Source organism: Brienomyrus brachyistius, chromosome 9 (assembly GCF_023856365.1).
Source record: "Brienomyrus brachyistius isolate T26 chromosome 9, BBRACH_0.4, whole genome shotgun sequence".
NCBI lineage: Eukaryota > Metazoa > Chordata > Actinopteri > Osteoglossiformes > Mormyridae > Brienomyrus > Brienomyrus brachyistius.
In genome coordinates, this window is record NC_064541.1 from 997,333 (window position 1) to 1,013,180 (window position 15,848).

Below are 15,848 nucleotides of genomic sequence, written 5' to 3' on the forward strand. Positions count from 1 at the left end.
TCACCGCCAGATACTCAGCGCACAAAAGAAGTCTGATTTCAGCTATCGGCTGGCCAGGTGACATTTTCTGATGGGCAAAGTGAGGGAAGCACTTGTATTCAGGGAGGGTGTTACTCACTAGATAATCAATAGGTTCCTTGAGCTCCTGACCTGAAAATGCAGGTGAGTTTCTCTGTAGGGAATAGCAGGTGCCCAGAGTCCTGTAAAACTGAAGAGATTCTTTAGGATGGCACCGATAAACTGGCCCCTGAAAATCTTTGTCCATTTTCAACAGATATCGCTACAAAATCAAGTTTAGCGAGTTTAACGACAAGGCTACAATAATGATCAGATACAAGCACAAAGGAAAAATGCTGCAATTACCCCCATCTACGTCACCACAGCTGGCTTTCTTCTGCTTTAAAACACATTATTTATTATTTGTCTTTTTTCTCTCTCTCTCTACCTGCCATTCATGGAGCCCATCCTGCTCTCAGATACTCATGTCGTCCTCACCTCCCTCTTCAAGCTCTCTTTCATGCTCCATCTCTTGTCCCACACCTCCTCCTCATCCCCCTTTACACAGAGAGCACAATTGTATTTATCTTTATCAGCCCCCCCCCATTTTCCTCTCTCATCTCCTGTTTTTCAAGCCCTCTTGTTCAATATTTCATGCCATTGAGAGCATATCTATTCTAAGCTCGCTCTCTACTCCCTCCCTCCTGCCTGCCTTTTAAAAAAATCTGTCTTCTTTTCCACATCACTCTTTCTGTCTCTCGGTCTCCCTCATCCTTATAAATCTTCCTCCCTCATTCCCCTTCTTTCCCATCGCACTCTTTCTTCCATTTTCTCGTTCCCTCCTTTTGCCCGCCGTGATCTTCAATAAGTCAGTAAGTGTCAGCTTAGGTCATTCTCGCTTGTATTCCTTCCCTTTTCCTACTTTTTCTCTTTCCATCATCCCTTCTTTCTAACTCTTATTCCTGCGACAGCTTAGCAAATGTCACACGAATTCCCTCGACTCCTTCTGTGTGCCTCCTCCCTCGGCACCTCCTTCTCCCGCTCCTCTTTAGTTCCGATCGCTTCCTCTCCCACTTGTTAATTTCCCTGTGCCTCGTACCCCTGCTCCTCCCTCCCCCCGGCTCCCCCACTCCCACCCCCTTCTCACTCTTTATCTTTGTTGTTTTAGGCGCAGCGGTGGAAGGTAAACAGAGAAATTGAAAATTCATGTCAGTCAGTGGGGTGAGAGAAAGAAAAGGAGGGAGGGAGAGAACAGGGCAGGGAGATGGGGAGGGGGGTAATGTCAGTGCAGTTTACTAACACGACACTGAACACCCAGAGCAAGAGCAACGACAGAGGAAGAGGCAGTGGTTGTGAAAAGGGATATAGTGCAACTTACAGATATTATTACACTGCCAGCTCATTATTTATACCTGAAAATATTCAGAGGTGTAGCCGATAAATAGAAGCAGCTTTTTAACTAAGGATTATTTTTGTTCAGGGACTGGAGCAAAACAAAGACTGTTATAGAAGAAAATAAATTGGGAACATTAAGCTTCAACTCTTCTGAGTGTGGAGAATTCTTTTGACATTGAAACTTATTTACTTATATGTGATTTTTGTTAATTTTGTTCTACCGCTAATGTTATTCATAAAAAATTTTTTCTTGCACGAATGGTCTATCCTCATTACAAAATACCAGTATAAATGCTGCCCACATATACCTTGTTAATAGCTTATGAATTTTAAATATTTGAGAAAATCAAAACAATTCTGGTCAGGGCTTCAAGGTTAGGGGTGCTTTGATGTCAAGGAGATTGGTTTCATACTTCAAATAGGTTTCACAAAGCCCTGTTTCAAACGCAAATTTAATTTAACTTCAAGACTAAGGGCAACACTTTTTACAAATAACCCCTTTCCCATCCAACGAGACTGAGAATGTTTGAGAATGCTTTAAAAAGTGATGTTTAAAATTCATAAATCAATATTATGTTCTGAATGAATGAAATACCCCTACTTAAAATTAGACTGGACGGATAGATTAATATTCTTCATTTTTCAGTGTACATCTCAGCATATTTTCAGGTATCAACAATGACCAGGCACTGTAATAATATCCTGAAGGCAGCGATGCGTTTCTGATATCAGCCTGACGAAGTGTTTACAGACGCAAGCAGCCATGCAGACGCGGAAGAGAAGTTGAGTAGGGGGACCTGGAAGAGGAGCTGAGACAGAAAGTGAGGTGGAGAGTCACAGAGACAGTTAATGAGAAACAGCAGCAGCAGAAAGTGAGAAAGATGGAGGGTCTCCCCAATGACACCCCCTCTCTTCCTCTCTTTCCCCCAATAAATCATTCCTGACTCCCCTTTACCCAACTCAATCCCAGCAGACAAGAAGCAAGCTGTAACAGTCTCCCTCCCTCTCTCTTCCTCCATCTAGAAGTCCCCCCCCCTCCACAAATCACCACGGCAACATGCCTGGAGGGGACGCAAGTGAGACGCCATCACTAGCATGAAAAAAAGAAAAGAAAAAAAAACACGATGACTGGGTGATGGTGCTGAGACAATGTAATGTTAACATTGAACATGTGCACCGGCTAGCTGCTGTGACACCAGATCATACACACGTAGAAAAAATGGTATTAAATAGACCCATTTATAATCGGTAAAACAGGTACCAATTTACACAATAGATGTAAGCGCACGTTGTTTCAATGCATAATTACAGGAAAAACCAGATAAAAGAAAAGCACTAATAGATATTAGGTGTAAACGGAACATCAAACCACTTCACAAAGCTAACGGGATTGTATTATGCTGCCAGGGATATCCTAGTTTAGAGTATGTGAATTAAAACGACGTGGGAGGCAAGACTGAATAAGACGATATATTGATTGGAGCACGTGGAGTGGTGCGAGAGAAAATTCGTAGAAATGTAACAATGAAGAGACTAGAATTGAGAAAACGAGAAAAGATTTTAAAAATGTATTATTTTATTCGTTCCCTCCCGTATGTCACTTTTTTTTACATTCACAACTTTTTGGCAGAGGAATAGTCAAAGACACCCTAATCGCACATCCCTGACAGATAAGTGGCAGCGAAGCAAGGCGGACGCAACTTCACCGGAGATGCGCTTCTGTCACCAGCGGGGCGGCGGGGGGTGGAGTTACCGGCGAGCAAACGGAGAGAGGGAGGGAGAGAGAGAGAGGGAAGACAGGACGAGAGGGACGACAGAGCGGGCAGGGGGTGAGCGTGTGCGCGGACACGAGGGGAGCAGTGCCGGGGAACGGAGACGGGAAAGCTGCACAAAGCCCGGACTGTGGCAATGATTAGGTGCTCAAACGTTCAGTTTGTTACGGACTTACCACGGTCGGCAAGGAAATGACTGTGCTAGGATCATTAAACCGCCTTTTCTATTTGACGTTATTTGCTTTCCAACCAGGAGCGCAATGTTAATAACTGGAAGAGCGAGAGTGGAAGTGAAGCAGCCTTTCCCTCTGTCTGCCCATCGCCGCACTAACTCAGCCCTCGCTTGATGCCCCGCTGCCGGGATCCAGCAGCCCTTATCAAGTAGCCGAATCCGCACAACTATCTGTGATCGCACAGCAAACCCCTCGAGATTAAGCGATCCCAGTTCTGCGATTCTTTATAATATTGCGGCAACTTTGGGACATAATTGGCACAGAACGATGCTGTAGGTCCTCGCCTGTTTAAAAGGTTGGCTTTGAATTTCTGCAGCCGGCGAATAAGGTTTTCTTTTGGGGGGGTGGAGGTGGTGGGGTTGGGGGGAGGGGGGGTCTTCAAAAATGGAATGGGGAGTTTTGCATCACTTACCTAGCTAACTGAACTCTTCAGTGTAACGCCGCGCGCCTGAAGCAGCACCTCTCTCTTTTTTGTAAAATTTTTTCTTTCTCCTCACCTGGATGTTTTCAACGCTCCACCTTGTGGGATAAGAGGTGACGAGAGGGAGGAGGTGGGGCGGAGAGAAAGAGCACGCACGGAGGAAGCGGGATCGGAGGATTATGGCTCTCGCAGCGTTATTTGTGTATCTCATAACGCTCACCTGTGCAGACGTATACCTGGTGCACGCCAACAGGCATACTGTGCATTGGAACAGCTCCAACATAAAGTAAGTGCCTTGTCATGCGTCTGCATCCGCGCGAGTTACTGGCGTGTCCATGCGTTCAGGTTCCACAGCAATGGTGGGTCCCTGAGTTGTGATCGTATAGTGAGTTATGAGAGACGCAGCAATCGGCAGCTGTAGTAAATCATTACTATCGTCCTACTTCTGTGGCGATCACGGTTGTCGTTTTTTTCTCTTTTTTTTTTGGGGGGGGGGGGGGGTGACTAACAGGTAAGTCACATCTGTGATCCTTGTTATTATATTTGATATAATGAGACATTTAACCAATTGATGGTTCTTATTTTTTATGTACTTTAAAACCTAAGTTAGGTGTCATTTTTGCACGTTTTGAGTATACCTTATTTCAGATAATTAATAGTTAGGGAGTTATATGTGTGTTTTCTTGTTTGCATTTTTGTATAAAGTTTGAGATGTTAAGTAGGTTATTTGAGGAAAAAAAGACTGAATGGTAATTGGTGGTGAAAACTGTCTGTGTGATGCTCAAAATGCCGCTTCAGCCATGTGCACATGCTTATCACCGAATTTACTGAGGCCGCCTTTTCCATTGCACTCCACACAAAACTTTCACCGGATCGGCGTTAAATTTCCGGGCCCGTTAATTTCACCTGGTCAGCCGCCTCTCTTCATCTTACTGTGCGTCTTGTATGTGCAGTTTTGACACCGCATGTCCCTCATGCCACGGCATTTCTTTCATCTCTTCTCCTGTCCAGTTTCTCTATCTTTATTAATCATGTGTTGTGTTGAATGTGCAGTAGAATACAGTTTCTTATTATGGTGTTTAGTTCGTCTCCCTCTTCTCTTTACCCTGTGAATTTACCTGGGCTCACTGTCTGTTTGGTCCCCGTCGTGGTGTCTGTGATCTGCCCCTTTCCTTTGTCCTGTATTTCCTCAAACCTTCTCACACAGCCCCGTGTAAGTCATCTCGCTTTCGGTCTCTTGCTGCATTTTTCCTCCTTTACCTTTTATCGTCTCCCTTTTTTCCACTCTTCTGGTCTTTATTCCTCTGATTCGGACCCCAGACTCACTTCCTAGTCTCTGCTTGGTGTGTTAATTTCAGTGCAGAAACAAAGGCCTTCATTTACTGTTTGTCAGCTATTCCTGGTGTTTAAACTCAAACTTGTGCAGCAAAAATGCACAGGTTTGCGGAGTGGGGGGTCTGTGCAGAGAGGACGAGGGGCTCCGTCTGATGTCTCTGGCCACAGCCAGTGTGTATCTCCTTACTGGTTTGATAGTGCAGGCTGGTCTGTCAAAGGGTGTGTCAGGGTTAGCGTGTTGGTGGTGTGTGACCGCCTGGCTCGTCATTATTGTGAAGAAACCCTGATAAAATCACTGAAATAATGCCATAATCGACCTAGTTTGCAGGTAGCAGGATAACCTGTGTGGTCAATTTACGGTGCTGATGGGATTCAATACAATATCCATTTACTGGAATTACAGCACATAACCCCATAGCAAATGTGTTTCGGCGAGCTGATAATGTGAAGCGGAGTTCGTTAAATTACACGAGCAAACGGCGTGAAGTCAGGTCCATAACTGCAGGTTACAGTGTCCGTCCTCCGCAGGGGAACATGCAACCACCATGCACCCGGGGAAGTTCACTCAAACAGCTTAGTGTACCTGGAATTCATAATAGCAAAAACAAATACTGAAATGAATGGCAGTAAGATACATTTAAATACAGCGACTTTAGCACACACAATTTTATGAGATTTGATGGGCAGACTGTGCTTCATTCTGATAAAATGGGACAGTTTTACTAATTTTTTAAATAGATAAACTTTCCTGGATCTGACTGAATGCCTTTTCCTCACCCGACAGTAAAGATCATCTCGACGATTGCTGCACTTGCTAAATACCTTGAAAAACAATTCAGGTGCCTTCCTGACATCGCAAATAATTAGAAATACGCCCAATTAAAAGCTTCACTGTGGTGCTTTTTCCCCCCCCAGAAAAGGGGGGGGGAGAGAGCACCTTCAGAATTACAGCCGCTCTTCCTTTGTTCAAACAGCGGTAATGAAAGCGGCGTGCCTTTGCTGGGGCTCGCTTTGCGGATCCGTTACCGTTCCGGAGCAGTATGAAGACACCCCACCTTCTTGGGCCTCTGACCTGCTTTGCAAAGTGCTCCTTTTGTCTGTACCTTTCGCACGTTTCCATCCAGAATCCAAACAGCACCTTTCCCACTGTGGCAGGACTGAGCAGGAGGACGGCTGCTTGCTTGGCTGGTCTTCGTAAAAATCTCACCCCACATTCATGCTCAGATAGTGAACCGCTGGGCTAATATTAGAAGTATATTTTGCATCTTTAATTGAATAATATATTATTGTTAATGTTGTGCCAGCAGAAATAATGGATAAGCGTTACTGTCCATATGTACAGCTCAGCTCTAAAGCCACTCTCTTTACATGCTCTTTTATAGTGTGCGGGCTTCCAGAGATTTTTGCTAATAAAGCTGGTTATATATTTTTCGTATCATATACAGAAAGTATTATAATACCTTAACCATGTGCTTTTTCTGGGTTTTCCAGTATGTCTTGGCTTTTGATCTTCGTACCGAAGACCCCCACAGGTAATTGGCGTGGTTATAAAATTGTACCCTGTCCAAAAAGAAAAAAAAATGATTGCACTTTTCCGTGTATGGGAAGTGAAAAAAACCACGGCAAGAGCGCAGCAGGATTCGCCAGCGTGCGTTCAGACACCACAGCCGGCTTTATCATACATGTCCCTGTGTACCGACGGCTGACTTCAACATAAACAAAGCCACTGGTCCATTAAATTATCTCTTATTGGAGGCCACCTGACAATTAAGGAAGAAAGACAAACGGTTTAGCTTGTGTGGGAGCACGCGCCTTAGAGGAAGCCTGCGGAGACGTGGATGGATGGAGCTGAGTAGGCGTCGCCACGCCCGTCCTTCTGGAACTTACGGTACCACTAAGAGCCTTGGCCGTGGTACCAGGGAAGGCCTCTTGTGGCATCACCTCTGCCCAGCCACCGCAGAAAGCAGATAATCACGCCAGTGTGAGGCCCAGCTTGCAGCAAACGACAGCCGCTAGTCCATGATCAATGCATGTTTTATTCAACCATCTCATTAGACTTGTACAGGCTTTGGGGATTGCGGACCAGGAACAGAAGACTAGTTCAGATGAAAAGAGTCTCCCCCTTGAATTATCATACATTCTGGTGGTGGAGGGGGGGTCTTGTGTCGAGGGATTGGTGCACCATTCAGGTTAAACCAAAAATTAGGGGGTTTCAGCTATAAAAGTGCACTTTTTTGTGTGCAATTTAGGCGACTCACAGCTGCCGTTCCTAGAGATAATATTAATAAGCACTGACCAATGCTGATCCTGGCCCAGAGGATTATTCACAGAAACAATAATCCTGGACATGAAAGTCAAGCAGATTACACAGGAGTCTATCTGCACAATCTGCGCAACAATTTATGCAAATACACGACGCCTTTCTGAACAACTTCAGAAATTTATTTACACCATAAATCTCCTAAATCGTTTCTTACGATAAAGGTCCGCCGCCTACGAGATCAAATGCCTTATTTCTGGTTTTCCATACATAAAGGTGTTAATTACTGTGCTGCCTGGTGTGAAAGTATGGGAATTCATTAATGGGGTAAAATTGCTATCCGTTGATAAATTAGTTATTTATGCATGCTGAGGTTTACTGGCGAAGACAGTGTTTCTTTTCATACATAGCTATTAGTGCATTGTGACGGTGGATGTAGGGATAATTTTAAGTGAAATGAAATGAGACGCTCCAGTAATTGCCGGGCGGGCCCGCTATATTGTCTGACCGCTTTAGCGGGGTCGGATAATTAGTTTCTGGCGGCGAAATTGTGTAAATCGTACCTCCTACTCGCTGGGTCCACCGTTTTCACAGTTTAGCACCAACTTGTGCATAATGAAGGCCATGCGACGCTTCTGATGTTCAGATCAAACCGGACAGGCGGTGTCCAGCGGCCCCGAATCCCGAGTGAGTCGCAAATCAAAACATTCATTTTACCCCCCCACCCCACCAAAGTCCGGATTTTTGGCCTGATGTCCATGGGTCCAGTGCAAATGACCACTCTTTACTTTTACAGTGCGTAGTAGTGGCCTGGTTTGAATAAATTGGACACTTTTTCTGCGGAAGAAGGTGTGTCCACCAGTCCAATCGTATACTTCCAGTAGAACGCGAAATAAGACAGTATGTGACATTATTTTTTTCTTCTGGGCAAATTCCCTATAGTACACATGACCAATGCCGCCGCGTTTACATTTTCCTTTATTTCTGCTGCCCAACTGCGGCGACACTTCGAGCGCCGATTGCACTTCTAGTTCGTATTTGGGTACCGGGCAATGAGCGGGGAACAGCGAGCATCTGCACGGTAAAAAGATGCACCGTCATTAGCGATCATTTGCAGATTTACGTTACCAATACTCTTCCTAGATTATTCTGGTACATATTTCAATTTTATGCGGTCACCAAAAAGAATTTAAAAAAATAATTTGACACAAGCAAACTAAGGTACAAAATAAATTCAGGACCGCCGGAAGAGTAGCGGCCGCATTGGATATGCGTCTTGGTGCACCACCGAGCACTGCGCTGCCTTCTTTCTGTTGATGTATGGAAAATATAGTATACAATTATTTTTACGAAGCCTGTAATTAAAATAGTGCTCAAAATGATCGTGCAAATGTTTTTATCTGAAATACTTTAGGCCGACAGTTGAAACGTACTTTTCTGTTTTAATCAAAACCGTTTACGCTTACTAAATGCGTTTCCGGAGGATATTTGATAAATAGTATTGGTTACTAAATAATAATATTAAGTATTAGAAAAAATATTTTGAGCAGGTCCAAAGAAGTTGGCTCCAGTTGACATGACTTGTTTCACTTTTACGGCGTTTTAAGCGTCAAGACGTTCACTTGCTAATGTATAGCTGCTAGTTTGGCTGTTTTTTTTTGTTTTTTTTAATACATTGTTAGGTTTATGAAACCGCTTCATACATTATCAGATGGTTTCTTTTTTTGTATTTTCCGTATAGTAGGCTATATAACAGTGAAGCAGTCTATACTATACTACGAGGTGGGTGGGCTATTGAATAATAGTTATTTCCATGTCTTGTATTGGATTTTTAAGTTCGCTTCACTGCCTAATCCTTTGTGAATACTATAAAAACTAAGTTTTTCACCCCATGACTACACCCCCAAGGCAGAGGAAAAATACAGGGTTTTAGAATATATTTTTATTAGTTCCATACGCACATCGGGGCCATGGAGGCCCACTCTTCCCATAATGAAATTTAAAAAAATGAAAAGTATATTCAGTTTTAAAATAATGCATTCGGTGATGCTTCCTGGCGTGACTCCTGTTTTTTTTTATTATTATTTCAAACTGGAACCTGTGCATGTTTGTTTGGCGGCTAAAGTATAAGTGATTTTTAAGGAATTGCTCAAGCGAGCTTACTTCATTTAAGAAGTGTGAGAAGCAGAAACCACAGTGTCCCTGCAAGGTGTGTATTTAACCGGCTGCTCTGAGTCACTCCCAGACTGACTTCAACGATGACTTTGCTACCTTAATGAACACATGGGTAACGGCTGTGTAACTCCTGTACCCACACCCCACAGCAGGCCCAAATCTTTCACACAACCGCAAGCCATTTTTGTGATACTTTTTAAAGTAAGGGAAAGACAATCAAGCTCAACGTTTTTTCCTCTACATGTACATGCACTAATATGGGTTCACGTCACCGATGTCATCAGTGTTTTGTTTGGCTCTGGGAAGCTGGTGTAGCTTGTGTGTGTTTGTGGTTTTTGTCTCGTTTATTTATTGTCCCCGAAAGACCCTGGCAACAGGACGTCTCGCCACAGCTGCGCTAACTTAGAGCTTGACTCAGTCACACAACAGACACCAAGCTCTGTGGTAAAATTGCGACCGATGTTACTGCTGCTTGATTGTCATGGCGATTAGCCGCGCACAACTGCCCTGTTGCTGTCGCTCTGTTAATGGAATAATCACATGGAGCTCCTGCCACAGTTAAGGTTATGGATTGCTAATCGATTAGGTTATGCAGCTCTCACATATATCTGTGTCACTTTTTTACATTTCTGTCATTATGTCAGTTAATATACCAGTATATACTCAATATAACAAAAATCACATTGCATTGTGTGCAGAATAAGTCGCTAGATCGTCACTCTGTACCAAGCGACTAGCTAGATATTTTGCCCAGAACTCGCCTCACGGTCAAATCACATCTGATCCATTTTTCGGATAATTTCAAATAGTGGTAACTCAGCGGGTTGTAATCTCTAGTTAAATTGGACCAGGCTAGCAGAACAAAGCTGTGTTTTAGCATGGTGCTGTGCTGATTTGGTCACCGTCACCGTGAGCTTTTAAGGGACGTCCTGGTCCTCTTGTGTGGGATCGTTTCCCCGTGATACAGACGCTTAGTCACGCTGTTGTGGGATAATGATGTCGGAGTACAGAACGCCGCCTCGTTAACCTCCCCGCTCATTATTCTTCTTCCTCACGCTGGCCACTCGCTACAGTCTCCTATTACCCCACCCCACTCCCATACGGAAATAACTACTTGCGGTGGACCAGCTACTCGTTTGTTTCAGATGGATCGTCGCGACATCGAGCATCCGTCACAAACTAAAGACACCGTCCAGTCGTCTTCTGCCTTTTCCAAACGCTTGGATTTAGGCCTGAGTGGGGTAGAAGAGCAGGATTAGGCATGAATAGGGTCAGGATAGGCCTGAATGCGGTTAGGCCCAATCAGGGTTATGCCCAAATGGGGTGAGGCCTGAGTAGGGTTAGGCCTGAATTTTGTTAGGCCCAAACTGGGTAGGGCCCAAGTGGTTTTAGGAGTAAATGGGGTTAGGCCTTGAACCTGTTAGGCCTGAGCAGGGTTAGGCCTGAATGGGGTTAGGCCCAATGAGGGTTAGGCCCAAGCGAGTTTAGGCCCGAATGGGGTTTGGCCTAAATGGAGTTAGGCTGGAGCAGGGCTAGTCCTGCACGGTGTTAGGCCCAAATGGGGTTAGGCCTTGAACCCCTTAGGCCCGAGCAGGGTTAGGCCTGAATGGGGTTAGGCCCAAAGAGGGTTGGGCCCAAGCGAGTTTAGGCCCAAATGGGGTTGGGCCTAAACGGAGTTAGGCTGGAGCAGGACTAGTCCTGAACGGTGTTAGGCCCAAATGGGGTTCGGCCTGAACGGGCTTAGGCCTGAGCAGGGTTAGACCTGAATGAGGATTGGCCAAAGTGGGGTTAGGTCTGAATGAGGTTAGGCCGTAGCAGGGTTAGGCCTAAATGGAGTTAGGCCCAGGCAGGGTTCTTGTTACGGTGCAGCAATGACACACTATTTGAGTGACACCCAGATACTATTCAAGAGCAGCCGGACCCAGCTTGTTCCTGTTTGGTCAGAGAAATAGCTGTTGCTCAGAGAGAGAACTTCATAGCGCTTTGACCATGACAGAGGTATTCTGGGATGCTACCATCAGTCCTCTACAAGAGTAGACTCTCCACCGCGATCACGTGAGTTTTCATGTGATGAGCTGTCAGTATGCGCAAAGAACCAATAAATATTTTATTGCTCTGTGTCTGAAAGAAGGGGAAGGAGAAAAATCCATTATCTACAAATTGCATCACTTTTCATATTTGGCTATAATGACACCACCTGTTGTTTGGGAAGCAAATAGCATGAGAACGCTACAGGGACCTTTACTTAAGTTTCCATTTTATTAAACGGCCAGCAAGGAGGAGCAGGAGTAAACCTCATAAGGCACCTTCATTTTGCTCACGTTACCTCGGTGCACAAGACTCGTGGCGGAGGTGGCGACAGCCTGCGCCTCACGAGATCCCGACCCAGGGACGATGCTAACCGAGAAATGCTAGTCAGCTAATTAACGTTATCCCATACTGCAGCTTCACTAAGCTTGTTACAAACCAGTGTCAGCCATGCTGAATAGTTCCCATATACACAAAATGCATAATATTTCTGATGTATGTGAGTAATATATAATGTATGTGTATATTTATTGTGTATATATGGTTGTTATCCTACTTTTCTTGTTAAAAAAAATTATGATGCCAAATGAATATTGCAGAGCTGCGGAAATGAATCAGTAGAGATCTGTGGCTCGTCCCTGGGGGAAGCTTATTTTTTTTGCTTTGTGAATTCTTTGTGTGTGTGTGTAGGGGGGGGGGTGAGGGTCATACCAGCCCCACTACAAAGTGCTACAAAGGAGTGGAGATAATTTGCCGAAAGGGGGAAAAGTGGCTTAAGAAGCGTCGGATGAGTGCGCCGTGCAGTACGGCCTTGTCTGCCTGGAGACAGTTATGAATTTACCTGTCAGGAAGAAACATTTGGAATAATTATGTCGTGTAAAAAGAATCTGGCTATAATTGAGAATTATGTTATTAAAGCTATCATATAAAAGTCATGTCTGAAACCTTTTAGCTGCATTCACTCCTGTAATTAGAAAATCAAAAGGACAATTCGGCTGTCTGTAGCGCTTCAATCTGACGAGTGCATTTAGGATGGTAAAATGAATTTTGACCTTTTAGTCGCATTTTATCTCGCAGTTGCCAGTCTTAGAACAGGATTGCCTCCTTGTCAGTTGGTGATCAGTGGAATCCTTTGTTAGTCTCTCCTTTCAGTGAATTATATTATTGAATAGAATAATCCAGCCCTGTCAGCGGTATCTGTCTGTGACGTTCTCTCTCTCTCCCTCTTGCTCTCTCTCTCGCTTTCTCTTCCTCCATTCTGGGTGTGTACCTGAATCTCGATATCTTTACACCTTCCCAGCTGCCTGTTTAATCCCATATGATATGTGGTGACCCGTTTATGTTTCGGGGGCCATTAAGTTTCTGTCACGCGTCTATGTGTCTGTCCCCTGTCCCCCCCATTCCCCAGCCGGCTTTCATCTCTCCATGTCCTTATCTGTCTGTTTATGTCTGCACTGCATTGATCCCCTCCCCCTTTTCCTACCCGCCTGGCTCTGCTGCTGTATCACATCATGGCAGCCCCCCCCCCCCCCCCCCGTTATCCTGGGACTCTCCAAGTGGTAGTGGTCCTGCCCGGAGGAGGCCGCCGCCACCCAGGTCTTTTGCCGTCCCTCCAGATTCGTATTTAGCCCGCGGCTGCGGCGATCTCCATGCCGGCAAGCTGCCGCGTGGCATCTGTGGCAAACGCATGCCGGGTCGCTGCAGATCGCGGCGTCGCCGTGGAAAGCATACGGAAGTGGATCCCGGCTCAAGCTCTTCCGGCGTCCTGCACAGGGGTGTGCTGCATACCAATGTGCCATCGCCTTTGCCCACGCCGAGGACATGCCGCTTGGGTGTGCGGAATATCAATGTGCCCCCCCCCACCCCCAGCCCTCTCCTGCCGTCATGGTTGGCTCTGAACACAGAGGGGCGTTCCTGCATCACGGAGAACTTTTCCGATTATAAATGGAGCGTCGCCTGGCATGCTTCTCTCTGTTCCTCCTGTACGGGAACTCCCCTTACAGACAGTCGGCAAGCCCCAGTGTCGCTGTCTCTGCGTGGGTGTGCGCTCGCTCCGTTTACAGTGCCGAGTGCGTGCATGTGCTCTCCGTAACCTCTGTCAGTTGCTGTGTACCTGCGCGTGCGGTCCGTAATATCTGCGCATTGTGCTGTTTGGCAGCGTGGCGAGGAGGTGTGTGTGTGTCTCTGCTTGTCTGTGCATGTGTGTGTGTGTGTGCACGCTCCACAAGCCCGGGCACGTACGAGTTGCCGGGTTATGATAATAAATGTATTTTCGCAGCAGTTTAAGGAATTCTGTGTCACTTCCCGGGAGAGAGGACGAGAGGGAAAAGGAAGGCAGGCGAAAGAAAGGGACTGTGAGGAAGGGAGGAGATATTAATAAAACGAGAGATGGAAAAGAGGATGGGGGGGGTGGGGGCAGTGAGCAAGAGGAATATTATTGTGAAGTTCAGGAGATTCGACTTTCTTCACAGTACAGTGCCCCCTCTTCCCCTGGTACAAAACAAAGGCCTGTATACACACACACATCGCAGTCATGCTGCCCGGACAATCTTCCTTGTGCCATACATCCATCCTCTATACTCTGCTAAGTTTAAAAAACACATAAACAACAGTCCATAGCAGTTACCACCTGCCCTCACCGCATTTGTGTCTGTTTTCGGCGCTCGACTGCCACCATCCCATAATACATGGGAGCGCTGCGATCAGTAGGACGCGCCACTCCCGCATACTCACCGCGCGAGGCGTCACTCTCTGCTTTCAGAGACTCCGTCAACACCTGTCATGAATTAAATATAATCGAGCGAAGGAGGCAGAGATGGCGGAGGGCGATGGTGGTGGTGTTCATTAGAGGGCCAGACACGCGGACCTGAAGTGTTCTTCTGAGATTGGGGTTTATCTGGGCTTTGAGACGACAGCCGACTGACAACATTCGACGTTGCTGTCACCGGAATAGAGGGATGGCGCAGGAGTGGCACCCAGGCGAGCGAGACTCTGTGTACGCCGTATCAATGCCTTTAATGGGTTTTTTAAGAACTTAGGGTAACACACAAGAGCTAGTGTCTAGCGCTGGTAATATACCAGACAGCGGCACGACCCCCGAAACCGCAGCCAGAGGTCACTGCTTCGAAGGAGAGACGGGCGCGCTCTGCTAATGCCCCTTACAGCTGGGACAGACACGCTAGGGACAAGCCCTCCCCCTCCGTTATGTGAAAAGAGGTGCGTTTGAATCGCGAAGCTGGGAAGACAGCAATGGGGATCGGGCTGGACTGCGGCCCATTTCAAATTCAATTCAGCTGGATTGCGAGTGAAATTGGCTTTAACATTTACATTTGATTCTGTTTGTTTGTCAGTTGTCGTTGCTTTTGTTCAGGGTCTTGTGCAAGTGTTCATCTTAACGTCTTAGGATGTGCACAGTGCACACTGTGATTATAAACCTTTTTATACTTTTAACCCCTATGTAAGGACGATAATTATTATCAGAGACTCAGGAATCGATTTAACTGTGTTTAAATTTTACTACTCTGTTTGGCATAAGGGTTTTTTGGAGGGAAAAAAATTCATTAGCATTATATTTTTATTCAGGACTGCTCAATACATTCGTGCTGCTCAATAATTTACAGCGGTGGTTTTATTCAGGCTCAAGGTGACATATTATAATCAGACCTTGCCTGTATTAATTACCCATCTCCATCACATTCACGGCCAGGAATGGCGTATTAAAGGCCCACTTGAGCGAACAGCAGGGTGGAAGTGATTCAGTTTGGGGTCTGTTTGTCAGTCATCGTCAGCCCTCTGAATATGGCTATCCCGTAAAAAAAACAGCTTCAAAAATGGAAACCGTGTCATCTGGATGATTTTTTGACACGACGTTAAGAGCGTAATTAAATGAGGGTCAAGCTCTCTGGGTAGAGGTGACAAACGCATTACTGATGGAGTCCTGTCTGGGACAGCCCCCCCCCACCCCTCCTGCTGGGATGGGGGTAGGACATTGCTTCTGTCAGAGTGGGCCTACTGCGTATGATGGGGGCAGAGCGGAGATTTATCGCACAGTTTTTCGTTTTAGTTTGGCCCGTCAGGGGCCTTCTGGGTTACAGCCAGAGGAATCGCCTGTCTGGGCTCGCTTTGACTCATTTACATTCGGGGTTTTTAATCCGGCCTGTGGCTCGTCCCACCTGCGGCCGGCGAATCACAGACCCAGCGGTGTGCCTGGGAGATTCGGCAGGCCCGCCGCT

General features: G+C 46.0%; 1 protein-coding gene across 1 annotated transcript in view; it reads left to right on the forward strand.

Annotated features, from left to right (window-relative positions):
• The first annotated feature begins 3,789 nt into the window (after nucleotides 1-3,789).
• The window catches only part of efna3b (ephrin-A3b), a 43,773-nt gene continuing 31,714 nt past the window's right edge, over nucleotides 3,790-15,848 (forward strand). The window contains exon 1 of the mRNA XM_049026921.1: nucleotides 3,790-4,104. Coding sequence (XP_048882878.1) covers nucleotides 3,998-4,104 — 107 coding nt within the window. The 5' untranslated portion in view covers nucleotides 3,790-3,997. The remainder of the gene's footprint in view (nucleotides 4,105-15,848) is intronic.